Genomic DNA, 26,854 nt, shown 5'->3' with positions numbered 1-26,854 from the left:
TCTTATGTTTTCAGTACTTGGTCGCTGCGCTCGAGGAGGGCTAACCACTGGAAAAGATATGACGTATGCATGCCTTCCACTAATGAAAGCAAGCAGATTTTAAAAGGCAAACCCACGAACCAGTGAAAGACACTGACGTGACATGGACGGGGCTCCGAGCCCTTTTCTAACTACTAAAGCGTCTTGCAAGCGATATGCATGCACAAGCGCATGCTACGCAGGCTTGACCCTAACAAGAGGGCAGAGTGTAGAGGCACAGTAATAATAATTTGGTTTTTGATATAGGGCCTCATACCACCTTTTTGCTGTTTTTTAGCTATGTAAGTAACAGATGTAACTGTTACCCATTCATACTACTCAGTTCATCGACCTTCAGGAGGATGGATGGTTAAGTCAACCTTTGTAGGATTCGAACTTGTGACCTGATGATCATTGCTTTGTTCTGGCTAATGCAAGTGACTAGAACAAGGACATGCTGCTCCTTCCCATAAGGAGGCTCTGGATGACTGGTTATACAAGAGTAGGATGTAGCATGTAAGATTACTATCTTTATGCCAGAATCATCTGTAAAAGAAGAAACCAGGAAGAGCACTTCATTACACATCATCCATCTGCACCGGAAGTGACATCACTCCTTTCCTGCAAAATCCAACTCTAATATAAAAAGGCAGGCAAGACGTTTTCATTTCTCATTAATTATATGCACAAGACCTGACATCACTACATTTCTCTCTCCTATCTGCAGAGGAAATTACTCTATCACCTTCTCCTTATTTCACTCAATCCACCACTGGTACCCCAGCAAAGAACATACATGGGCATTGTCTATTGGGGGCTTTTAAGGGCAAAGAAGAGCCTGGGGGCAGGTTCCCTATTCCAATGAAACTTACAAAGTAAGACATAATCGTGTTCCTCACCCAGAACACCATGCTGCCAATCACCAGAAACACACCCAGACTATGATGACACAATCACATTACATCTTCCCAACACATAGAACCAACCATGTACATATCCAACTGCCTACCACACACCCTCAAATTATAGACCACTCATTCCAAGTTGTGCCCATTAACGCTTGCTCTTCTGCACTCCATGCACCATATACAACAGAAACATGCTTAACCCCACATCCTCACACATCCTAGGCACCCTTATTCTTACAAGCATCAGCATCCATCATGCCGCCCATGCACATAAGAAGGGAAGAGGCTTTGCTATTCTCCATAATTTCTCCTGGCCCTAAAGCCTATGTACGCAAGTGACATGTATTTCCATAGTGCTACTCACATGCCACTTCCACTTCCACTCGCTGCAACTTGGCCTGCCACCTTTCGTTTCATCTACAGGCCTTCTGAACTTCACTTCACTTCATTGAGTTCTCGTCTCTCCCTGCCACCTCATCCATCAAACGCATCAACATCAGCCTCTTCGGTGACTTTAACTTTCCAGGCAATTAAGCTGAAAAAAGACAAGACACTTTCTTCAACCTTTTTGACACACTCAACGTAGTGCAGCACGTCACGCACCCACATGCACTCCAAAGGCAATATCCTCAAACTCGCCTTTTCAGTAACCCCAGCAGTCTAAAGCAAATCACCCATAGTCCTGAATTGGAATGATCTTCTGAATGTCCTACCAACAAACTGAGGTCAACCCAAGAGAGAATACCAAACCTTCAGAAACTTCAAAGACTTCTACATTGGCATCCTAATGCAAGAAGTAATTTCTCATCCTGCCAACACCACGTCCCATGCCAACACATGTCATCTAAATGATTTCAGCAATTTTTTGGGGGGGAAAACTATGTAAACATCTACGCTCCAACAAAAAAATGCAATTGAAAACTTCGGCATGCTGTTACTTTAGGGACCTCAATAATGATAAACGCACCATCCACAGACCGGAAAGGAAAAAAGAGAAAATAAAAATACCAATGACCTCATGATACTGAAATCCCTCTGCACAACACATTGACAAGTGTCCACCTGGGCCACAGCAAAGTAATGTACCAAAGCCGTCAATGAAACCAACAGAAGCAGAACATTTTCCAAAACAATTAAGCACTGAATCAACTTGTGCACGTCTGACCCACCTTTCCCACACTCTACAAACAAGCGCAAAGCCATCAACCTTTTCTCAAATGAAAAAATAAAGTTCCAACACCACACCTACAAAACAAAGCATGCTTCTCCTCTAATGCCCACCTCTGTTCATAGAATCCTACAATATACATCCTTCAAAGCTCGGTCTCTTGCATATCTCTCTGACCTAGTCAACTCCCTCAAAGCTATTCCCTGTGAAGATGATTTGTTACTGTCGTCCTTAATCAGAGCTCTCTCTGGGGAAGCTGTCAACTCTGCTTGCCACTGTCAATGCCTCCCTCACTGAACGCATTTTCCCAGAAGGTGTCACAACAGGCCAGATCCTCCCACTCCTAGAGAAACCTACTTTAGACCTTGATGTCCTCACCAACTACTGGCCCACCACTAACCTACCATTAAAAGGCAAGATCATTGAAGAAGCAGTCTACACTCCGCTCCAAGGTCACATCATTGTTAACAGTCTCACTCATGACTACTAATCTGCCTTCAGAGCATGTTGCAAACTTGCATATCATAGCTGGTGCCTCCTGCCCACAGATGAAGATGACCCCTGTATCCTGATATTTCTGGACGCATTAGCGGCCCTTTGACACAGTTGACTATCCTACCCTCACTCACACCCTGGAGTCTCAAATTAGATTCAGTGACAGTGTCCTTCACTGGTTCCTCTCCTGCCTTACCAGTCAAGACTAGTTTGTTCACTTGAACAACTCCTTGTCCAAAATATTATCACCTGTGAAGTGCCCAGGGTTTACTACTATCTTCAACCTCTACATGGAGCCCGTTGGGGCTCTACTCAGCAACAGCAGCATCAGGATTTGCAAATATGCCAATAATACACAACTCTGCCTGATAGCCTTCTCTGCTCCAGACATCCTCTGCTAAAGGAACTATGGTCACACCACCCCCATCCTGATGGAGCTCCATTGGCTCTCCTTCCCGGCCCATACCATCTTCAAAACCAGCTGCATCATTTACAAAGTCATCATCACAAGAGTAACTGCTTCTCTTGCAGACAAGCTCGCTTGTTCTGGTGGCTCCTGGCACATCACCAGCCAGGCCACCATCAGACTGGTGAGTAATAAAGGTGAAAAAAAGAAGGCAGCACGCCTTTTCCGTCTATGCACCCAGGATCTGGCTCATCATCCCCATGTACATGAGCACAGTGCCAATGCTGCTCCAGTTTTGGAAAGATTTAAAAGCCCACCTCCCTATATAACACTACATCCCAAGATGGTGACAATAACCAGCTCCTATTACTTGTTAAATGTATGCTTGCCTCTGACCCTGAACAGTGCTCTGCTACTTATTGCCCAATTCAAATACTGCATAGGTAAATACAAGCATGTGATTGAGGTGGCAGATTCTCTGGCTACCGAATACAGAGAGGCACTGAATTATACTGATGCTTTTAGGTGGTGGCCAGAATGTTTAATTCTGCTCTATATATTGCATGGTGTCTGCGTTTGGCTTTTGTTTTTTTCCAGATTTTGTTTTTCGCTAAATATCAAGCCAGTGGCTCAAGAGAGCCGAAGATTAATGGAAGTTTGTTCGCAGAGGCAGAGTTGCTTGGGGGTCTAGGTGGTGGTTTGTAGCTGGACGTCACGCATACTGCAAGGGACAAAGCTCTTTTTTTTGGCATGACTTTCAGAATGTTTTCTAGTTCTTCAAGTTTAGTTGTGTTAATAAATTACTAGCAGGAGAGCCCAGTGTTTTGGCATTTCTCAGCATTGTTACCCTTCAGCTGTGATTGGATTACTTTAAATTGAACCAGTAATTTCAACTTTACAAGTGAGGGCTTTGCCATATAAGGAAAAACAATGGCAAAGTCCCAGTTTGAAAGGATCGGACGAGATGTAGCTGAGAAGAGTGTCTGCAGACACTGGGTAGCAGGATCTAGAGGTGAGCGTAAAAGCGGAAAAAACGGGCATTTGTTGTGAAGCCCTGAGTACTGTGGGTCAGCAAGAAATGAAGCACCCACATAGGAACAGGGGAAAGCAGGAATTGGCATCAGTGCTAGTTAGCAAAGAGTTGGAGGCACAATAGGGTGTCAGTCCACGCCGTAGTGCGGAATTGAGAGAAAACCAAAGAAGTCAAGCTGACAGTGGAGCTGATTCAAAAAATAAACAGTGGCTGCATAAATAGTGGCAGCTGGTGTTTCCTGCATAAAACTATGTGGTGGTTTGACAGTGATGCATTGGCCTCAGTATTCTTTATGGATTTGGCTTGTGAAACCATTTTAGCTGCCTCAGTAGACTATTGTTTTTCAAAACGTGTCATACATACTATACACACATGGAGGGGCTTTTGGTCAGCAGGCTTCATCCTTTGGTCTAGTAAATTAACATTCCCATTTTGCATTCGTCCACTCCCACACAGCAGTGGACAGTGGGTCAGCTCACTGTACGTATTCGTCCTTTCACTTTGAATGACTGGACAGTGCTTCTGCATATTGTTCACATCTGTCTAAAATTATTTCCTTTCTCTTCGTTGACCACGTTCTTTCAAAGAGTACTTTTTAATTTTTGTTTTGACATATCACTTTTAAGCAAGTGTTGGCAAAGATACTAGGGGCCAGATGTACCAAAGGATTTTTCCCATTCTGTGTCTATGGGAAAAAGCTTTCGTACATATGGCCCTTGGTCTTGGCAAGTATGCAGTGTGTTTTTACTATTATTATTTTTTTGCAAACGTATGCACTATGCAAACAAAAGATCTGTAGACATAAGAATAAAGGAGTGGCCCAGAGAGTTTAGCCTCTAAAGCAGAGGCATTTAACTGCGCTAGTTTTCAGGGGCTGTACACATGTGATCAGGAAAAAATGCAGTTAGTCACATTGCAAGACAGCTAATGGATGAAATTGGCTGGGCCATTCCCTTATGCTGTGAAGGGTGAAACGACTAAACAAACCGGTTGATAAAGAGGGCTGACCTAAAGCCCCTATATGTCTGTATACATGCATGTGGTTTTATTATTTTGGTACTATTTAAAAAAAAAAAGAAATGAGGCTGCTGAGACACCTAAAGCTTTTCATAGGCCTAAACCAATTCTAGTAAATGGAACAAAAACCCGGACACTTCATTTTTTTTCTGCCTAAGTAGTTGTGCTGCTGCCTGAGTATTGACAAATGCAAGTGTTTGTGGAGGGGAGGGCATGGCTAATTGCTGAGGATGGCAGACGTGATCTAGCAAAGCTCTGCGCAGCTCACTTTAACTTTCAGGCATCCTGTCTCCTAGGACCACAGACCCCAGCCACTCCTTGGGCACCTCTGAGGATGGCTCAGAGCCCCCAGCCGAGGGGTTACTCTCTGCTCACCTGCGCTCTGCAAGGCTGGATTTGGAGCAAAGCTTGAAGTGCCCAGCGGGGAAGTGGCGGCCTGGTGGTGTGCTTCTGCCCGGCTGACTCAGAGTGTTCGGGGAGCAGTAGATCGTACTCGTACTGGGCACTGTGGTAGCGCCTCTGCAGTTTGGCCCTCAGTGAGTGGCTGTGGCCTTTGCCGTAGAAGCTGGGCTCAGCCTCTTTGGGCACTGACAGCCCTGCACCTTGGGGGTTGGGGAGGGGCTGCTGCTTCTGGGCTGCGCTGGACATCTCATTTCATAGACTGTCGGAAGGCAGCAGAAGTGAAGGTGGGTGCAGCGGGTTAGGACATTATGCTAGTGTGCCAAGACCCCCAGCAGGCTGTCGATCGTATCCCTGACGCTGAAGTCCGTCTCCAAGGTGAAAGGCTCGGTCTCAGAGATGAAAAAACCCATTGCACGGTTGACTAAAGTCTGTAAAGAGCTTGTCGCAAAGGTGGAGGATGCTGAGGAGAGGGCACGGCGAAACAGCCTTAGATCCGTTGGATTTCCAGAGGGGTGTGAAGGTGACTCCCCCAGCAATTCCTGGACCAATGAGTGAGATTGCTCCTCCCAACATTGTCCCGGTCATTCTGCTTTGTGATTGAGAGGGTACACAGAGCTCTTGCTCAGAAACTACCTCCGGGTGTCCCCTTCACCCCATGATCGTACGCTTGTTGAGTTATGCTGACAAATACCATCTTTAGATATGCTCACGCCCAAGAATTCCTGAAGTTTCAATCACACACTGTCATAATCTTCCTAGATTACACTTGTCTGGTGCAACAACAACGGTTGTCCTTTACAGCGGCCAAGAAGAAATTAGGAAAATTCAACAGCAGTTATATGCTCCTATATCAAGCTAAACTCAAGGTTATCTTCCAGTCATGGTCCTTTTTCTTTGAGACATGAGTAGAGGTTTTCCAGTGGGTGGCTGAGAAGGTTCACCTTTGTCCATATACTCCCCTGTTGATTGTCATCACTTCCTAGACAGATGGGCCAGCTTATTGCCCTCTCCGGAGGACACTCTCCCATGGCCGCACATGAAACCACTCTAGATCCTCATGGCACAACATACTGAATTTCAGGCCACGACCTGCCTCGAGTCGCTCTAGGTGACTGAGGCAACTGGAGCTGCAGGAGAGTCATCTGGTGGGGCAGCCTCCTGGGACACACAGTCATCTACATAACAATGATCTTTCTGGTAGCCGCCCAGTGTTGCCTTCGCCTTAGTGTTAGAGACTTCTTTTCTTGATCTTCAGAGTGGACACATTACTCCCAGGAGGCGTAGAAGCTCACCCCCTCAGTGGGAGCTTGCACTATTCTGCTGGTCACAATAATTTGGATCCCACCAGCTTAAGTGTAGACAGCGCTCCCTTTGACATGTTTAGGTTTGGATATTGATGAGACACAACCATACGGATGCTCTGTTGATGCCAGAATGCAGCTCTCCTGCGGCAAATGCTTCATGTTCTCAAAGTGTTAGGAGGGAGGGAGGGAGTGAGGGTGGGTAAGTAATAGCGGTGTTGTACTGTTTTTATTGTTTCACAGATGCTGGCAGCAAATCCTACTAGGCCCCCTCTCCTTTTTCTCCCCACCACCCCCATTGGCATCACCCCGCACCCCCCCCACACACACACACAGCTCACATAGATAGTCCCCTGGATGGACCCCTACAATTTATCTCCTGGGATGTAAATAGCCTCCTTGATAAAGTCAAGAGGACCGCAGTCCTTCGTACTGCCAAAAGGATGCAGGCGAATAGCCTATTCCTCCTGGAGGCCCATTTACTAGGTGCGCTTTCTGGCTCATTATGGGTTCACCTGAGTATTTTACTCTGGGTTCACGCAGGGCTCCAGAGGCACTGCAACTCTGACTAAACACCAGATTCCATTCACAGTTTGGAAGCAATAGACTGACTGATCGGCAGATACGTAGTGGTGAGTGGCACTCTTTATGGGCAACCCCTTGCCCTGGTCAGCGTTTATGCCCCACCACCTCAGTTCCTCTTCTTTCCAAATGGAATCATGGAGATTTCAGGTGACCACATGCTTGTGGTTGGGAGAGACTGGAATTGTGTCATGGGCGTGAACTAAGACTGATTCCGGGGCGGGATGCAATAACCAAACACCGTTCCCCTATTGCACCCTTCATAAAGGCCTTGGGACTCGGTGACACTTGGCGTCTCTTAAATCCTGTAGAGCGTGCATATACATTTCAGTTGGGGGGGTGGAGGGTGCACAAGACCCTTTCTTGCCTTGATTACCTCTTTCTACTTTCAGCTGTCGTGCAGAGTCATGGCAGCCCATATTCACTCATACAGTCCCTACGAACACTCCCCTATAGGGATGTCATGTCAGACTTGGACATACAAAAGCATCTATGTACTGGAGACTGGAGACTATCTTCCTGGTCTCTCCAAGATCATCTGCTTTGCACACACGTGGGTGAATCTGTTGGCCTTTATTTAACATGAAACAACGGGTTGGTCTCCTCCCCGGGGGTCGTATGGAGAGTCCTTTAAGGCAACCCTGAAGGGTGAGTCCTTAGCTATTCCAAAATAAAAAAAATGGTGGAAGCTTCAAATGATCACTGACCTAGAGTCTAAAGTACAAACCCTAGAATATTGATGTAGAACTGCCCACTGGCTCATAGGGAACTCTTACACACCCAGCAGTTGCTGCAGCAAACACTCTTTGATGACGCCAAGAGCATATGGATGGCATTGCAGGCCTGTCTCTATCATTGGGGTGACAAGTCCAGGAAGATACTGCACCGCATCTGCTACAGTATTCGTAAGCACCCTCAATCCTAGCAATGATAGGCCCTCAAGGCGAACAGATTACAGGCAAGCAAGCCCTCGCCAACTACTTTGCACAATACTACACCACCTAATATGCATGATGGACAATGATGTCCCCAGCCCTGATAGATAGCTTTGTTTGAGATCTATTCCTCCGCGCCCTCTCAGAGGAGCAGAGGCAGGCCTTCGAGGGGAAGGTATCCACGGAAGAAATTACAATGGCGCTGGCCCATCTTACCTTAGGGAAGACCCTTGAGTTTCCTCCTGAATTCTATAAATCCGGCATGCATGGCTGAGTCTGTGGACACCCAGAGGCTACCACTATACTGTCAAGGGACAGAGACAATGATTGTACTCAAACAGAACCCACCTCCCAGACCAATTCTGCTCAGCCGCCCTATTTCCCTTCTCAACTCTGAAGTCAAAATCATTACCAAACTTTGGCTGATAGGTTGCTGACTGTCATCCCTTCTCTGATACACCCCAAACAGACAGGGTGTGTGTCACACCGCACCACCAGGCACAATATTTGTAGACTATGCATCGCCCAGCGGTCATCGTCTTGGCAGACTTCGAAAAATCATTTTGCTCTTCTTCACTGCTTTCACTTTAGGCCCAGAATTTGGGCCTATGTCAAATTATTATACGCAGATCCGACCGCCTCTGTATGGGTTAGCTGTGCTGTGTCCACCTCTTTCCTGATGTCCAGAGGAACAAGATAGGAATGCTCCTCTCTCCTTTGCTTTTTGCCATAGCAGTAGGAGCCCTCTAGGAGTGGACCTGAATAGGTGCCCAGATACGAGGTTTTGAGTGGGTTGGAAGGATCTCAGATAGAATAGCCCTTTATGCAGGCAACCTATTAATCTTTCTAATAGACCTTGCGGCTATAGGCCTCCGCATGCTTCAAGTCTTGCAGATCTTTGGGGCGACGTTGGGACTCTTTCTTAATACATCCAAATCTACGATTTTGCCCACTGACACCTACCCTCAGAGTCTAGACTGGGCTGTGGGTTTCCAGGTAGCTAGGCAATGGTTCCAGTATCTGGACATGCACATTACTCCCATTGTGGCTGAGGTCTGAATACACAATATCCAGCCTCTGCTTGACTTGCTGACCACTGAGCTCCTAGGGCAATTGGGCATATTTAAAAAGCTAAAAAGGTGTCCCTCCCAAGGTTCCTTTACTAACTGCAAAATTATCCCTAGCCTGTTCAGCATTCCCTGTTCTGTAGGATCAATGGGATGCTCCGGGGGTTCTTGTGTAACAAAGAACTCCTCTGCATAGCTCTGACTACATTTGACGGTGGCATCACGGCAGCCAACATTGAGACATACTACAGAGAATCTCACATAATCAGTGAATGGCTTGTCGACACCCAACATGAACCTGCATACGCTGTGGAAAAGTGGGTGCTTCATGAGACTTCGATCCTCCATTTCTCGTACGGCCACTCTATGCCACATGTTCTCCCTCCGGCAACAAGGGTGGTTCTTCACCTATGAGGATCCACTCTGCAGTGCATTGGGAGACACCGGGGGTTGACCGAGCAGAACATACTTTGGGTTGGCATGACCCTAGCTCAAGTAGCTGACCTGAGGGGCTTCCGGGGATGGGACCTCATTGGTATCTCTACCTTTGGAGAGGTAATTGAAGGACCAATATTCAAACCCTATTTAACTTTAAGAGACAAATTCAACCTTCACCACAGTCAATTCTTTTGGTGCCTCCAGTTCTGCCATGCCCTAACCCCTTACATTCAGGAACTAGAGGACCTGCCAGTGTATAACTCACTAGCGGCCACATTAATAATGGAGCCCTTAGGAGATCATGGGGTCGCTCAGGTATACTGACAATACATCACACCCTGGACATATTTGTGGCCCTTTATGCGGCCTGGTCTTGTGACTTAGGTCCACTCACAGACAAAGACTGGACAGAGGCCAGGGCTTCCCCGTGGCACTCTGTCTCTGCATCTGAAATACCTTCACTGGATATAAGTTACCAGACAAAAACATTACGGCATGGGCTTGATAGCCACCCCTGAGTACCTCCGTTACCTGGCCCCTGGCAAGGATTTTCTCCACACAATTTGGAATTTGCCAAGATTAGCACCTTTCTGGAATAGGATGACCTCTTGCCTACACAGAGTCCTGGGTTGGCATATCGCACTAGATCCTAAACTCATCATCCTTCTCAGTAACACTACTCTTGTTGGAAACACTTAGCAGTTAACCCTACTAATTCTGGACTGCCCTGGCCAAGCAAGATATCACCCGTTCCTGGAATAACACATCCCCACTCCCCCCTAGTCAGGGAATGGGAAAGGGGAAACGTTTTTTTTCATGAGCATGGAGAGAGGGGTCTATGATGCTAAAGGTTGTCACAATAAATAGGTAAAGGTTTAGGGAGCATGGCAGACTACAAAAGGGTTATGGTTGTCCCAGGACTAGATCGAACTGAATCCATAGACTTGGAAATAGGCATCTATAAAGGGCATACATAGCCAGATACGCCTTACTAAACTGATGGGAACCACATACTGAATTGACTGGCTGGAGTATGTGGGAATGCGGATAGAGGTCATGTCGAGATGCACCTACGTTTTTTTGGTTTCTCTTCTATGTTTTTTGTCATTCCTGTAAGGATACGCACTGTCCCTGTTCTAGGTATGCATAAGACAAGAAAATGTGTTATTAACCTTTTTGCTGCAAAGCCCTCCCCCCATGCTAAGCCTGTTTTTTGTCTATTTAAGGTAGTTCGGGCTTAGGCACTCATAAATGTGCATCCTTTTATCCTAGCATCCTAGGGATCCTAAGGGTACCCAGGGTTTGTGGATTCCCCTGGCGGGGACCGAAAAATGTACTCAAAAACAACTACATTTTGTTTTTTGGGGGGAAAAAGTGGAAAACAGTGCTGCAGAAGAAAGCATCTGTTTTTCCCCTGCTAATGGCATCAACAAAAAGGGTGTGCGGTGCTACAATCACCATCTTTCCAGCTTTCAGGAACAGGCAGACTTGAATCAGAAAACCACATTTTTCAACACAGTTTTGTCATTTAACTGGAACATAGACAATGTTTCCTATTTTTTTGTGCTTTGAACCACTTTCCATTTAGTGATAGAAATGGGTATGAAACCTATGGTGTATCCTGGAAAGCTATACATTTCTGAAAAGTAGAAAAAATTCTGCATTTGTGTAGATCCTTCTAAGTTCTCCTATAGAAAGGAACAGTTGAAATAAAAACATATTGAAATTGAGTCTACATTTTCATCTGTAACTTCTAACTATTGCAGATTTTCAAAAGCAATATACTGTTGCATCTGCTGGACCACTCTTTTTACGGGGATATATGGGGTTTGTAGGTTGACCAAGAACCCTATGTTCGAGAGCCTATAACTGACCTGCACCTTGCAATTGTTTTTCATTGTGTACCGGGTATACAGTAATTAATTCATAAAATATAAAGAGTGAAAAATAGGTATCAAGGAACACATGTATTTCCGAAATGGGCACAAGATATCGAAGCAGTGGTTATATGCACATGCTGAATTTGGGGATACCCATACTAGCATGTGAATTAGAGGGCATTTCTCAAAGTGACTTCTTTCTTACATTTGGACGGCACAAATGCAGAGAAAGACAATTGGTAATAACACCTCTAAGAGTCCTGATATAAATGGTAACTCACTTGTGTGGTTAGGCCTAGTGACCGCAGCAGGAAACAGCCCAAAATATAACACATTTACCTCACATTTCTGTGATGGCAAGCTCTGGAATCTGAGGGGAGCTACAAACTTTCTTCCACCCAGCATTCCTCCAAGTCTCCTGATTAAAAATGGTACCTCACTTGTATGGGTAGGCCTAGTACTAGTGACAGAGAAGGGCCAAAAATGTGTAGAAAATGAGGGGAAGCAAAGCTGGCCCAAAAGGGCAGTTTTTTTGCCATGCGTTTTTAGGCTGACTCTGCTTTGGACATCCACACAAGTGGGGCAGAGTTTTTATCAGTATAGATGGGCCAATGCTGGGTGGTAGAAATTTTGTGGATTCCCACGGATTCCGGACGTTTCCATCATAGAAATGTAGGGAAAATGCACAATTTCAGGCAAAGTTGGAGGTTTGCAGGGCATTGTGGATAAGAAAATGGTGTAGGGTGCATGTGAAGCACACCACCCTGGTCTCCCCCATATGTTTAGTTTTCGGAAGTGTCTTCAGTCTGGTTGGTTTCCAGGTGGCAGCCTACGCAAGTCCAAAAAGTGCAGCCGCTCACCTTTGCAAGTGAGACAATATTGGGAGTTAGCCAAGCCCTCCTGGCCCATATGTAAAATCACCACCCATTAGAGTCTAATATCCTCTTGCTTGCCATTGGGAGGAGATGCTTTAGTCTGCAAGTGGGGGGCACAAAGACTTGCCGCCTTCATTTGGGGTAGGGTATAACCACAGTTTTTTGTTTTTGTTTTGTTTTTTAATTCCCTGGTGTCTAGCGGGCTGTCCACCCCCCCCCCTCCGGGGGGGGAGGCTGATCAGGGGTAATTACCTCCATCTGCATTTATTTGGGGTGGGGAAATGGCCACGTCTCTTTTATGAAAAGAAAAAAAAAAAATCTTGATGTCTAGTGGGCTGCCCCACCCCCATCCCTCACCTCCCCCCTCCATATTTGGCAGAATGCTGCGCAGACACTGGCGCACCCACTAAGACACTGATTCACGCACTCTCACAGTCACTCTCACCCTATTGGTTAAAGATTTTTAGGGTTCCTGTTGTGATTGGCTGTCTGGGCTAGGGCTGCCATTGGTTAATGGGGCCAGGTCTCCTATTGGCTCTTGGGTTTAGGGTTAGGATTCTGACTGGTTAGAGCTACGGCTAGGGATCTATTGGCCAATAGGGCTATTTAAGCCTAGGGCTCCGGGCGTCTCAGTTAAGGGCGGAGAGGACATGGACAGTTGCCTGTTTGGGCCTGGTCCGGCCTGGGGCCAGAGATGCTGCCCAGTTATCAATTTTTCATCAACTACCTTAATCCGTCTACATCCTCCAACATCCAAACACAATATCAGCAAAGGCATCCACAAACAAACCTCATAGAGATTTCAGTGTCTCAACAGCAACCACAAATCCCCACATACCACACCTATACACATATCCACTACAACATTAAGACACCTTCATTCTCATACCAAACACAACTCTTTCTATTACCACTAACACAGCCACACATCACCCACACAACACAAAGCCACATTCTGCATGACTCATCCATCCAGACACGAATTCCCTGTTCCTATTGGATAAAGGTTTTTAGGGTTCCTGTAGTGATTGGCTGTCTGGGCTAGGGCTGTTCATACAAAACACCAGCACTATCCTCTGTTTGCTCCTACCAGACCCCTTTTATCATGACAATACCTATACTCAGCCTTCCATCACAACCTCCACCAACACCCTCCTCATCTTTTTACCAATTATACACAACCATACAATCCTTACACTCCACTCCACCACACATGACCTCTTCCACCAATCAAATCTGACACACACTCATAAATCTTGTCCATACCCTCCTACACACCTCAAACATTCTTATCCGAAACATATCACCACCCCCTGTAACATTCAAACACCACTCACCCAGCAGTAACCCGCATGCAAATCCTTCACAGGAAACCGCTACATCAATATCTCCTCTCACTACTCCACAACAACTAAGTAAAGCACACACATCAGCTCAACAAAATAACACAAACTTTCATAGTACTTCCCGTCACACCCTCTTTCACCCTCATGACTAGACAAATAATACAAATCCTGACCAATCTGAACTCCAAAATTATCACTCTTCACTAACATCTACCACATTCACCCCAACACAGCAACATTCATTCACCAGCCTCTTATCCATTGCACAATTTAGAGCCTTAGATTATGATCCACATGCACCTCCACAATCCCTAACCCATACTCCTTCCACCCTAAACAGATGCAAACAAAATAAACAACAACCAACTCTTAACAACTTCACATCCCCCTGTCTATTACACAACCAGGCTACTCTACACAAAAAAGTAAACTACTCATGTCACTCTCAACCACCAAGCCCACCACCAACATACACAGACACAACTAAATGCCTGCTAAGCCTGTTGGACGAGGAACACAATATAGAAAAACAACACTATTGTGACCCTCATAAAGTTATCACAACTAATAACATACCTGCTATAAGCTCAAAATATACTGCTCACCCTTCTCCGACACAAAAAGACACTACCACCAAAACACATTTTCTAAACTGCCTGCTCGTAAATGCTTAATCCCTGACTTACTATTCATAACAGAAACATGGTTGGTAAAGGGCATGACCCCATTGTTGTATGAAGCCATTCCTCCAAGCTATCAAACAAAACCGTGTAGCCAAAAGAGGAGGTGGATTAGCTATTGTATTCAAACAAGCAATAAATCTCAGCAAAATAGAAAATCTTTCCATACAAGGTTGTGAGGCCCTCTTCACCAGAAGCAACCCGACACCAACTTCCTCCTGTAGCTTTCTTCTCCTTTACAGACCTCCGCCTAACAATTAAACATTCCCAGACATATTGCTAGACACAGTTTTAAACCATATAATGTTATACACCAACCTCTGCATTCTTGTGGACCTAAACATTTGGTTTGACAAACCCAATATACCACATCCCAAAACTATCAACACTGGCCTAGTCACATTGAACCTACATCAGATTGTACACAATCCCACACACATTGCTGGACACATCCTAGATGTCATTTTTGCAAACCCAGAACTGGTTACCGTTCAAAGCCTCACACCAGTCACAGGGTTAGACCACCATTTAGTAACTTTCCAACATAAAACACAACAAACCAACACACCTAAGACCACCTTACATACATACATCTGTAGACCATGGAATAAACTCAATTTTGAAGACTTAGAAACGCAACTATCAGACAACAGAGATCTAGACGCAATAAATTATGTTCTAAAACTTTGAGTGGCTACAGGAAGCTTTTGATATCCTGTTACCACTAAAAAAAAAACTAAACAGTACAAAAGAAACCCAACACCTTGGAGAAATACATAATTAAAAAAGATAAAACAACAAATCAGAAGGCTGCAACAGACCTGACTCAAAACAAACAACATTCAAGGCAAACGTCACCTACACAAACTTAACAAAATATACAAATCATCAATTAAGAAAGCTTAAAAAGATAATACTCAGGCAGAATTCAAAATGCTAAATCGGCTAATAAAGAATTTAATAAAATTCTGAAAACTTAAATGCATTGAAGAAACTCCTCCCATTACTCAAGAATTCACAGAGAAACTGGCAAATCATTACACAACTAAGGCAGACACATTGTACTCCTATTTAAAACAAAAGAAAACCACCAGCACCAACCAGTTTCCTAAACTCCCTCTTCCAAGAATAAGCCAACCTAGCATCTGCACTCCTTTAAACAAATATCACAAAGTGAATTTATGGATTTGTTCAAAGCAAGCAGGCCTTCCGGCTCCCCTTCCAATTCAGCAAACATCTTCAAGAGCATTCTTTTAACTACTTCTGCTGCCACACCTGTAAGAAGAATCATCAATAATTCTTTGACTACAGGAACCTTCCCTGAAGACCTTAAAAAGACATACATTCTGTCCATTATTAAAGAAAACAAACCTGGACCCACAGGACCCCAACAACTACAGACCAATTACAAATGGCCCTTTCCTGGGCAAACTGATAGAAAGAACAGTATTCACCCATATATCACAATTCATTGATCTCCATACTTTCAGACTACCAAACTGGATTCCGCCCAGAAAGAGGCACTGAATCTGAACTCCTCGCAGTCTGGGATGATCTTAAAAACACAGTTGACCACAGTGGAGTTGCTGCACTACTTCTCTTAGACCTCTCAGCTGCCTGAGAACATACTACTCTAATTCAAAGACTCCACAAAGCCTGCATAGAGGAAAATGTTCTCAAATGGATTACATCCTACCTTCAAAATGGAACAAATGTCATCTATTCTCCCCATTTCTCATCCAAACCCTACTTCATAAAAGAAGGGGTCCCTCAAGGATCAATCATCTCACCTATGCTTTTCAACATTTACATGGTGTCATTACAAGAATTTATCAATGAATTTCAACTCACATGCTACAACTATGCATATGACACACAAATACTCTGTAAATTGGAATGCCCCAAAGACACTGGAAACTCACATCTTCAGTTGTCTGTGTCATTGATCAGTGGATGACCTGGAGCCATCTCAAACTGAATGCTTCCAAAACAGAAATACTTGCATGTGGCGACTGGAACAATTATGACCCACTGTGCACCCGGCCTGACGATCTGAGAGCAACTCCTCAAGTATCTAAGGAAGTTAACAACCTTGGAATTACCATGGACTCCAAGTTAACAATGAATGCCCAAGTGGACAAGTTACCACGATGAAGCTTCATCACCTTGAAAACTCTGCGACGCATTTTCCCTCACCTCGGATTTCCACACAAGGTCCAGGCTACTATCTCTCTTGTACTAACTAAACTAGATCACGCCAGTGGCCTCTACCATGGATCATCTCGATCTACTATGAAAAAACTGCAACACATCAGAACTCAGCTGCCAGACTACTACTACATACAAAGCCACAAGCCCACGTCTCCCCAGCTTTGAAGGCACTACATTGGTTACCGGTTGCCAGAAGATCCAGCTTCAAGCTGCTTTGTATGATCCACAAAGCAATAAATGGAACAGGACCACTTTTCATCAGGAATAAAATCACCAAATATATTCAACAAAGAAACCTCCACTCAAGATTGTCACCCCGCCTTAAAACGCCACCATACAAGAAAAAGACGATAGGTGGTACATCCTTCTCTTTTCAAGCAGCCAAACTATGGAATTCATTACCCCAAATATAAACTCCACGGATAACAATCTTGACTTCAAAAGACTACTCCAAGAGTTGGCTCTTTCCTTCATAACCACCATATCCAAACAGCAATGGACTGGATATGCCTGTGTTGGTAAGCATTTATAATCTAATTATGTGTATATATCTAGATATGTGTATCTCTTTAAGAAATATGTGTAATTACTATTCAATAATAATAAAATATGTACGTATCCTTTAAGCCTGTTTAACAAATGTATATTTACTCATGGTTAAATGTGTGTGTATGTGTGTGTACATGTATATACAAGTATGTAGTATATTATCCTATGCTTAACATGTTCATAGGTCATTGCATTGTTCCTAGATAAGTTGTCTGATTAGATGCTTATAAATCCCTGCTTTCATTTTAGCTATCACAATGAGCAGATGATACCTTCATTATTTTATCAGCAAGCATTTCGCTATTGAAAATTGAGGAAAGCTAAAATAATGTTAGAAAGGGCCACAAATAAATTAACCTCAAATATTGCTAATCTTTAAAGTCTATGTTTATACAACACAACTTTAAATCTGAAAATATTATATCCATTATTTTATTCCTTACATATATATTGCCTTACTGTGTATTTACATATCTATTTATTATTTTAGTCCTACTGTACAAGAGGAAAAAAAAAAAAAAAAACTCTCTCAGAAGCTTTACTCTGTCTCCTCATCACCCTATACCTCTATCAGTCTATCCTCCATCCCCACTCTCTGACTCATCCCAAACCCATTCTACTACTATGATCTCCAAAATCACCCTGCCTAGGCTTTTCACTCCTCTACTGCTCCTGGCTCATCCAAAATCTCAGTTTACTACTATGATCTCCCAAACAACCCCACTAAATTCTCCCTCACTTATCTCACCTTTGACTCATCCAAAACCCCTTCTACTACTATGATCTCCCTAAACCCTCTCCTGACTCCTCCCTCCTCCATCTCTCCTTCACTCATCCCAAGCCTCATCCTATTACTATAAACTCCCAACTTCTGGATTCTTCCCTCCTCTATCCTTCCATTATTCTAGTCAAACCTACTAACAAACTCACATATCCTCTGCTCAAATCAACTCACACTAATACTGTACTCATATTTCCCTATACTAATCCACCACTAATCATTTTGGGTTCCTGAGTAGCATGCTACTTGCCGAAAAGCTATTTATAAATATCATTACAATTCCTACCACTAATTAAAAGAAATAATAAAATACTGGGTGCAGAGTTTGAAAAAAATCTACTAAATTCTACTTATAATACCAATGCAGGTTTAAGTGCCACACGCTAAGCAGCCATATAGTAGAAAACCAAATATAATTTTGAATTTTTTGTGCATGCAGGAAACGAGGCACTCAGTAGTAGAAACACATTCCTCAAGCCTCAGTTCTGGAATTGCCTTTCAACTGTATGCATGTTTGTTTTCCAGAAGTGAATATAATGTAGTGTGCCCATAATCCTGCCCAAAGAAGTAGGACCTTTATCCATATTGGCTATTCAGACACAGAAAATTAATAAAAAAGAGGACATTTCACTTGTTTAAAAACAAAATACCTGGCATGTGTACCCAGTACAAAAGGAGGAAATATTGGTTAATGTGCTCGAAAGCATCGTTTACACAGAGGATGCCACATTGTGTGAAGAGAATGTACCCTCAGTTGTTTTCCTTGCACTGAAGCTCTGCTTCAGTCACCCTACATGTTGTGGCTGAGTAAGTCGCTCACTGTTTTAAAACATTTTTTTTTACTTTTTAAAGAAATACTTAACACCTCCACACCTAGCTAGGGTTGTCACCTACAGTGTTTTCAACAACATGACCAGCATTTTAATGTCCTTCAAAAATTAAGAAAATCACCTAAAAACGGTATTTTCTCCTTATTAGTACATACTTAAAGCATTAAATATAAGAAGACAGAACTTTTAAATGCATTCTAGAGCTGGCTTAATGCTCAGAGACTGATAAAAATTAAAACGGCCATGTTAAATAAACAAGAGAAGATCATATATAAAGTTTTATTTAAGTGTCATCACCGGGCCTTAGCAGACTTTTAAAATTGAGCCGAATGACTAGTATTTTTCCCTTTTTAAGGTGGCTACCCTTCCCATACCAGTACTGACGATGACTGCGTTTATGGTGGATGTACACATCTGCAAAGGCAAAATGCTGTCACTCTCACCAAGGGAAGAGCCAATAGGTGAAGTGGCTGGTCCGCTGCCCCATGCTGTATGCTGTGATAGGTGGAGGCAAGGTGTGAATAACAAATGAACAGACGAGTATTTAAAGAAGGCTGACCATAAGCCTCTACATATAGGTATGTTACTAAAAAAACAACAATAAAAAAGGGCAGACCTGTCATATACCCAAAGCCGTCTCAAAAGCCAGACCTAAAAATGGCTATTTATAGTGCCTGCACTTCAGGTACTCTGTTAATAATAATTTATTGCTTGTCTCTTCTTTAGGTCTGGTGTTAGCCAAGGCCTTTTGATTTGTACTAAGTTATGCATGTAATATAGTGAATTACATGAGTTTTCAGCCAGCGTTCTTCATGCATTGGGTTTCTATTGAGTCAGTCACATTTTTAGTTCTCGCCTACTGGACACAGCAGGCTATCCGGTTGGGAAGCTGTCTGGCTGTGAGCTTACATCACACCCATTTCTTAGCATTGGTTGACTTTATTATCACTCTAATTAGTTTCCATTTTATCTGGTGCCTTACCTTCCTCTCCTTGTATTTGCCCCTCACCTGGAGCATAGCCTTTTATGATCCCTTTGTATACCTTACTTATATCCTTCTGCTAACATCTAGGGAATTACTTTTTTATTTTTTATTTAGCACACCATGAGAGTGCGTGTGTTTTACATCTCTCCCTCCCTTGCGTGCTGCTTAAGCCTTCAAATACCCACCTCCCACCAGGCTTTGCTGCCCTCCACCCAAACAAATATGCTCTTTTTCGCCTGTCCCTTGCCTTCAGAACCCTTGAGACCCGGGGCAGCACAGTTACTGCTGTTGTTCCAGACAGCAACTCAAAATATAAGCAGCTATTGCTACTATGATAGATTGATATCCCAGCTCACCCTTCAGTAAAATATGTGGTCAGATGTGAATGGTAGGGATCTCTTTCTTGTTAAACTCTAGAGTTAGGCTAAGGATCTTGGCAAACAAATGTTTAAAGTAAGAAGCAAAGCAAGAATAGATGTCATGCAGCCAAAGTCAATTATTAGGCGTTGTTTGTACAGTTGTTACATTGCCTGGTTGGGCGGTAATTCTGTTGGCTATGATAGTATGTTCAGTATAAGAAGCCATAATAATAAAGAGAGTGAAGAATGTGTGTACACTGAGCGTGGCTATAATGATCAATATATTGCTGTGGGAGGCATGTACAAGACAGTCGATAGTTATGGAGAGGATGGTCATAGGCGGTGGAGAATACCGTCCATGGATGTGGCATACACCAGTTCACGAAGAATCCAAACGATAAGGGTCGCTAGATTGATGTTTTTAAAAGCATTACAAAAACTGAATAAAAAGACTTACTCTTTCACTTTTGGGATTTTTTTCCAGACTGTCCAAATTGTTGTTGGACTCCTGCAGATCCTGTTTGCTATTGTTGTGACGTCGGCAGAAGTTATACATAAAACCCTTACTACTTCTAGCGGAGTGTATTTCTGGATTGGGGTTGTGGTAAGTATATCTGAGGTACATTTCTTATAATTAGTGTGACTGTGAAACCTTTAGATATCTTTGCCAAGGCTTACCTTGATTGTTTTAGCTCTTGTCGTTAGTTTTGTGAACATGATCTATACAGCCTTCTGATATTTCAGTCGTATTACTTTAATGCAGGTATTAATACTGCAAAGTGGGAAACCCATGACAATCGCCAACATCCTCTCAGCAAACTCCTGGTCAATTAAAAACCTAATTAGTACAATCTTGTAGGACAAAGTCTATACACTCCATTCACCTAGATGCCAACCATCCTTTACAATACCATTGCCCTGGTGTTAATGCTCCTTAGGTAGCACATCAGCCTCCCAGTTATCAACATAGTTCATAGAATTAATAATCATATCATTGACGAGAGGTAAAGGCGTACCACTGCAAGCCAATGAGGTCTAACTGAGGCACAATTATTGCATGTTGTAAACGTTTACCATTTATATATCCCAAATAGGTACATACACAACTAAACACCAGACGGAAATCCTACATGCAGATGTTGAAGGTGGCCTGTAGTCTCCATGCCAAGCCGGCAGTAGTAACAAAGTGCCCCATATTATGCTAGCACCCAACAACCTTTTCCCATTTTGGGCATCAGAAAGCAATGAGCATTTATATGTAGCCGGTGTCTAAACATCAGCAAATCACCTCCTTAGCAACTAAACTAGTATAGAAAATCTAAATTTACCGGGCAGAAGCGCAAGGCCTTAAACACTCTAGTTTTATAATTTTCACAGGTATCAGTTATTATGTTTTATGCACTTTGCTTGTTATATTTATTTTAGCTTGTACTATCACAGATTTTACATAGAATTAGCTACTTCCAGTAACAATCTTTTTGATGGTTATGGGAGCACCCACAGGTTCTTTAGATAGATCCTTGTGCCAGACAACTGAATTGATCGGATTTTTTTTTATCTGGGTCTAGATAACAGCGCAAGGTTGTGCCCCTTAAAGTTTTGACCAGCATTGCAAGATAGTGCCTTGTGTGTATATATATATATATATATATATATATTTTAAACAAAAGCGTCCTCTCTGTGAAAGCGCACTCCCACCAGGTTAATTTAGGAAAATCGAAATTCAGCAACTCACAGCGAATTCCTTTCAGTCTTTTCAAAATTCAGGCCTACATCGAAAAAACATCTCTGGACACGTGTTTCGGGGTTGATCCCCTCATCAGCAGAGAAACTAAAAAATATATCACCCTCGTAGGTGCAGCCATTGCTGGATGTGTTCCAGACTCTCATTCCTTTTAAAGACCACATACCTGGCTCGTTCAGCAAATTCAATTGCAAGCACCTGATTAATATATTCAAGTACCAGCCCAAGTGCATGCTGGTTACGGTAGTCCTGCGCATTTGTAGTTGCACCCAAAGTGGGTTGCTGGAGCCAGACAAAATCATGAAAAGAATACAATTCCTTAGTAGGCGAATTCGACGTGAATTTTCAAATTAGCTGCATATATTCCAACCTGCTGCTCGAAGTGTGACAATCCATTTTAGTCACACCGACCTGCTCAGAACACAGTGGTGCTGCTTTCCAGAGAGGACGCTTTTGTTTAAAATATATATATATATATATATATATGTTCGATTTGCATGTGTAGCTGCAGATACACATGCTGTGCATTATCCTGCCATCTAGTGTTGGGCTCGGAGTGTTACAAGTTGTTTTTCTTCGAAGAAGTCTTTTCGAGTCACGAGACAGACCGAGGGACTCCTCCCTTTCGGCTCCATTGCGCATGGGCGTCGACTCCATCTTAGATTGTTTTCTTTCCGCCAACGGGTTCGGATGTGTTCCTCTTCGCTCCGTATTTCGAATCGGGAAAGTTAGCTAATTATCGAAAAATCGACGGTATTGTTTGCGCTCAGTACCGGTTTAGTGTTAGTACATCGACACCGATAGAAGAAGCGCTTCGGCGGCCCTTCGGGGCTTCCACTCTTTAGCGGGGCCTGGTCGGCCCGACCGCGTCCATCGTCGAAACTAATGGACCGGACCCCCTTCCGCTTCTGTCTGACGTGCCACGCGAAGTATCCTTATACAGACCAACACTTGGTCTGTAATCTGTGTCTTTCTCCGGAACACAGGGAGGATACTTGCGAGGCCTGTCGGGCATTTCGATCGAAAAAGACCCTACGCGATCAAAGAGCCAGAAGACTTCAAATGGCGTCGACACCGAGAGAACAGATCGCGTCGAAGAGGAGGAAAGAATCTCCATACAAGGAATGGACTCAGACTCCGAAAGTGAGTTACCGACGACAACACAGACAACTGTGAGTAAAACTGCCCCGTCCAAGACTCACTCCAAGATCATAAAGGCCAAGGGGATGCCACCGCCAGCAGGCCATGTCTTAACCCATCGAAAACACGGTGACCAACCATCAGCACCGAAAAAGGCCTCACAAATGCCGAAGACATCCTACTCCGGTCGAGATTCCGGCTCCGAACAATCTCGGCACCGAGAGTTCGACACACCCAAGGTCAAAAAAGTTACCTCGGAACCAAAAAAGACTGTTTCGAAACCTTCGGTACCGAAAAAGTCAGCCTCGGAGCCAAAATTAGGCTCTTACATGGAAGAGCACAGACTTTCCAGCCAAATGCAAGAACATAGATTTGAGCAGGAAATAAGTATGGGGGAACCAGACCATACTCAAAGGAGGCTGCAGATCCAGAAAGAGACTGGTAAAATACAAACTCTTCCTCCAATTAAAATCAAAAGAAAGCTGGCATTTCAGGAGTCAGAAATGCAGCCAAAGGCAAAGGTGGCAAGAGATAAAACACCACCACCAAGGTTTTCGCCACAGCCTTCTCCACTACATTCACCACAGCTGTCCCCGGTAACAACACCCCCAATGCAGTCACCGACACACACAGGGATGACACAGGATGACCCGGATGCATGGGACTTATATGACGCACCGGTCTCAGACAACAGTCCCGATTGTTACCCAGCAAGGCCGTCGCCTCCAGAGGACAGCACTGCATATATCCAGGTACTATCGAGGGCAGCTACTTTCCACAATGTAGCAATGCATGCGGAGCCAATAGAGGATGATTTACTTTTTAACACCTTGGCATCCACCCACAGCTCCTACCAAAGTCTGCCAATGCTCCCAGGCATGCTCAAGCACTCAAAACAGGTCTTCCAAGACCCAGTGAAAGGCAGAGCTATCACGCCTAGGGTGGAGAAAAAATACAAACCTCCCCCAACGGACCCTGTGTTTATAACACAGCATCTGACACCAGATTCAGTGGTCGTGGGAGCAGCAAGAAAGAGGGCAAACTCCCAATCATCAGGAGACGCACCACCGCCTGACAAGGAAAGTCGGAAGTTCGATGATGTGGGCAAACGAGTGGCAGCACAGGCAGCCAATCAATGGTGGATTGCCAACTCGCAAGCTCTACTGGCTCGCTACAACAGGGCACACTGGGACGAGATGCAGCACATTATACAGCACTTGCCCAAGGAACACCAAAAACGTGCCCAACAGGTTGTTGAAAAAGGCCAAGCAATTTCAAACAACCAGATAAGGTCTGCATTGGACTCGGCAGACACAGCAGCACGGACAGTCAACACTACGGTAACCATTCGCAGGCATGCATGGTTACGGAGCTCAGGTTTTAAACCGGAAATCCAGCAAGCTGTGTTAAATATGCCGTTTAACCAGGAACAATTGTTTGGGCCGGAGGTGGACACGGCAATTGAAAAACTAAAGAAGGACACAGACACGGCCAAAGCCATGAGCGCGCTCTACTCTCCACAAAGCAGAGGCACTTTTAGAAAGCCACAATTTCGAGGGGGGTTTCGGACTCAAATACCAGAGCCTTCCATCTCACAAATCAGACCCACCTATCAGGGGCAGTACCAGAGAGGAGGGTTTCGAGGCTCATACAGGTGTGGACAATTCCCAAGAGCAAGGGGAAAATTCCAAAGCCCTAAAACAGGTCAAGCCAAACAGTGACTTCAATGTCACCAACCCCCAACACTTAACACCAGTGGGGGGAGACTTACTGCATACTACAAAAACTGGACAAACATAACTACGGACGCAGGGGTCCTAGCCATTATCCAACATGGTTATTGCATAGAATTCATAAATTTCCCACCAGATATGCCCCCAAGAGCACACAATATGTCCAAACAACACTTAGACCTGTTACAACTAGAAGTCCAAGCATTGTTACAAAAACAAGCAATAGAATTAGTACCCAACCATCAAAAAGGAACAGGTGTCTACTCCCTATATTTTCTAATTCCAAAGAAAGACAAAACATTGAGACCCATATTAGACCTCAGAACGCTGAATCTCTACATCAAATCAGATCACTTCCACATGGTAACACTTCAAGACGTGATTCCCTTGCTCAAAAAACAGGACTACATGTCAACGTTAGAGCTCAAGGATGCATATTTCCACATACCCATACATCCTTCGCACAGGATATACTTAAGGTTTGTAATCCACGGCGTGCATTATCAATTTAAGGTGTTACCGTTCGGGATAACAACAGCCCCAAGGGTATTCACAAAATGCCTTGCAGTAGTAGTCGCTCATATAAGGAGAAAGCACATGCATGTATTCCCATACTTAGACGATTGGTTAATAAAAACCAGCACTCGGCAACAGTGTCTTCTTCACACACAATACGTTATAGAAACTACACAAATTAGGGTTTTCTATAAATTACCAAAAATCACATCTACAACCATCCCAGATACAACAATACATGGGAGCAACTCTCAACACACAAAAGGCGATTGCTACTCCAAGTCCGCAAAGGGTACTAGCGTTCCAAAATATAGCATTAAACATGCAGCCAAACCAACACTACCAAGTAAGGTTTGTAATGAAACTTCTAGGCATGATGTCTTCATGCATAGACATTGTCCCAAACGCAAGATTACACATGCGGCCCTTCAACAGTGCCTAGCAAAACAATGGACACAAGCACAGGGTCAACTCCAAGATCTAGTGTTGACAGACCGCCAGACACACTTCTCGCTTCAATGGTGGAACCCTATAAATTTAAACCAAGGGCGGCCATTCCAAGACGGGGTGGGGAGCACACCTCAGCCAGCACAGTATACAGGGACAATGGGACATTCAACAAAAACAACTGCACATAAATAATTTAGAACTGTTGGCAGTGTTACTAGCATTGAAAGCATTTCAACCACTGATAGCCCACAAACACATTCTTGTCAAAACAGACAATAATACATTGTTGTCATACCTCAACAAACAAGGAGGGACACACTCGTCACAACGGTGTCTCTTAGCACAGAAAATTTGGCATTGGGCAATTCACAATCACATTCGCCTAATAGCACAATGCAGCCCAGGCATTCAAAACCAGTTAGCCGACAATCTCAGTCGAGATCACCAACAAACACACAAATGGGAAATTCATCCCCAGATCCTACAGGATTACTTTCTACGCTGGGGAACACCAAAAATAGACCTATTCGCAACAAAAGAAAACGCAAAATGCCAAAACTTCGCGTCCAGGTACCCACACCCTCTGTCCAAGGGCAATGCGTTATGGATGAGTTGGTCAGGGATATTTGCTTATGCTTTTCCCCCTCTCCCACTCATTCCTTATCTGGTAAACAAACTGAGTCAAAACAGACTCAAACTAATACTCATAGCACCAACCTGGGCTCGCCAACCGTGGTACACAACACTGCTGGATCTATCAGTAGTACCTCACGTCAAACTACCAAACAGCCCAGATCTGTTAACTCAACACAAACAACAGATCAGACACCTGAATCAAGCATCGCTCAATCTAGCAATCTGGCTCCTGAAGTCTTAGAATTTGGATACTTAGACCTTACACAAGAATGTATGGAGGTCATTAAACAAGCTAGGAAACCTACTACAAGACATTGTTATGCAAACAAATGGAAAAGATTTGTTTGCTACTGCCACAATAATCAAATT

At 43.9% G+C, this 26,854-nt stretch overlaps 1 protein-coding gene across 2 annotated transcripts in view; it reads left to right on the top strand.

The window, feature by feature from the left end:
• The window catches only part of LOC138287428 (membrane-spanning 4-domains subfamily A member 15-like), a 79,869-nt gene that overhangs the window by 21,230 nt on the left and 31,785 nt on the right, over positions 1–26,854 (top strand). For both annotated transcript variants that reach the window (XM_069227849.1, XM_069227851.1), the window contains exon 3: positions 20,751–20,870. In XM_069227849.1, the coding sequence (XP_069083950.1) occupies positions 20,751–20,870 (120 nt within the window). The remainder of the gene's footprint in view (positions 1–20,750; positions 20,871–26,854) is intronic.

The sequence above is a fragment of the Pleurodeles waltl genome, chromosome 4_1 (genome assembly GCF_031143425.1).
Source record: "Pleurodeles waltl isolate 20211129_DDA chromosome 4_1, aPleWal1.hap1.20221129, whole genome shotgun sequence".
Lineage (NCBI taxonomy): Eukaryota > Metazoa > Chordata > Amphibia > Caudata > Salamandridae > Pleurodeles > Pleurodeles waltl.
Note: the sequence above shows the minus strand (reverse complement) of the source record. Positions and strands in the feature narration are given on the sequence as shown.